A 1674-nucleotide genomic window follows, 5' to 3' on the forward strand; every position below is an offset into this window, starting at 1 on the left:
CCCAGGTGTGTCCCAGGACTGTCCCCAGGTGTCCCTCACCTCTCTTTGGGATCTTTTTTCAGTAGCCCACTCAGTAGCCCGCGGGCCTCGGGGCTCAGGGAGCGGGGGAAGCGCAGGTGTTGGTGTGTCACTGTGTCCCTGGTGTGTCCCCAATGTCCCCAATGTCCCCAGGTGTGTCCCCAGCTGTCCCCAGGTGTGTCCCCAATGTCCCCAGGTGTGTCCCCAATGTCCCAGGTGTGTCCCCAGCTGTCCCTCACCTCTCTTTGGGGTCTTTTTTCAGTAGCCCACTCAGTAGCCCCCTGGCTTCAGGACTCAGGGAGCGGGGGAAGCGCAGGTGTTGGTGTGTCACTGTGTCCCCAATGTCCCCAGATGTGTCCCAGGTGTGTCCCCAGGTGTCTCAGGTCAGTTCTCACCTCTCTTTGGGATCTTTTTTCAGTAGCCCACTCAGTAGCCCGCGGGCCTCGGGGCTGAGGGAGCGGGGGAAGCGCAGGTCCTCGAGCAGGATGAGCTCGAAGAGCCGCTCGTGGTCCTGGTTGTAGAACGGGAGGCGCCCGCAGAGCATCTCGTACATCACCACGCCCAACCCCCACCAGTCCACGGCGCGGCCGTAATCGTTATCTTCCAGGACCTGGGGGGAAAATGGGGGAAATGGGGAAAAATGGGGGAAAAATCCTGGGTGTGACCTGACAGGACCTGGGGGAAATGAGAGTGTGATCTTCCAGGACCTGGGGGAAATGAGAGTGTGACCTGGGGGAAATGGGGGAAATGGGAAAAAATCCTGGGTTTGATCTGCCTGGACCTGGGGGGAAAGGGGGAAAAAATGTGAGTGTGATCTGACAGGACCTGGGGGGGAATGAGGAAAATGGGGAAAAATCCTGGGTGTGACCTGACAGGACCTGGGGGGAAATGGGGGAAATGGGAAAAATGGGGGAAAAATCCTGGGTTTGATCTTCCAGGACCTGCGGGAAATGAGTGTGATTTGACAGGACCCAGGGGGAAATGGGGAAAAATCCTGGGTTTTATCTGCCAGGACCTGGGGGAAAAATGAGTGTGACCTGACAGGACCTGGGGGGAACGGGGGAAAAAACCTGGGTGTGACCTGCCAGGACCTGGGGGAAATGGGGGAAATGAGAGTGTGATCTGACAGGACCCGGGGGGTTGGGGAAACTCAGGATTTGGGGAATTCTCTCAAGTTTTTGAGATTTCTATTGGGATTTGGGGGATTTTTCTCAGGTTTTGGGTTCCCCTGTGGGATTTGGGGTCCCCTGTGGGTTTTGGGATCCCCTGTGGGATTTGGGGATTTCTCTCGGGATTTTTTGGATTTCTCTCAGGATTTGGGGTCCCTGTGGGTTTTGGGGTCCCCTGCAGTTTTAGGGTCAGGGTACCTCGGGTGCCAGGTACTCGGGGGTCCCACAGAAAGTTCTCATGGTGGTTCCATCTGTCACCCCCTCCTTGCAGAGCCCAAAATCCGTGATTTTGATGTGCCCGTCCTTGTCCAGCATCAGATTCTCCAGCTGGAGCGGGGAAATGTGGGAATGACCCCAAAATCCCAAAAATCCTGAAAAACCCCCAAAAACCCCGGACAAAATTCCCCCAAAAACCAGAAAGTACCAGCAAATCCTGAAAAAACCCATAAAACCCTGAAAAAACCCTGAAAACCCTCCCAAAACCCCC

The 1674-nt window shown here is 55.9% G+C and overlaps 1 protein-coding gene across 1 annotated transcript in view; it reads right to left on the reverse strand.

Moving 5' to 3' along the window:
* Positions 1 to 378: 378 nt before the first annotated feature.
* LOC130587587 (RAC-beta serine/threonine-protein kinase-like) overlaps positions 379 to 1674 on the reverse strand; it is a gene marked incomplete at its 5' end in the record, with an annotated part of 12191 nt that continues 10895 nt past the window's right edge. The window contains 2 exons of the mRNA XM_057388567.1: positions 379 to 628; positions 1386 to 1550. Of these exons, the coding sequence (XP_057244550.1) occupies positions 410 to 628; positions 1386 to 1550 (384 nt within the window). The remainder of the gene's footprint in view (positions 629 to 1385; positions 1551 to 1674) is intronic.

This window comes from Malurus melanocephalus, unplaced genomic scaffold, assembly GCF_030028575.1.
Source record: "Malurus melanocephalus ecotype Western Australia unplaced genomic scaffold, MMel_1.1 scaffold_2108, whole genome shotgun sequence".
Taxonomy (NCBI): domain Eukaryota; kingdom Metazoa; phylum Chordata; class Aves; order Passeriformes; family Maluridae; genus Malurus; species Malurus melanocephalus.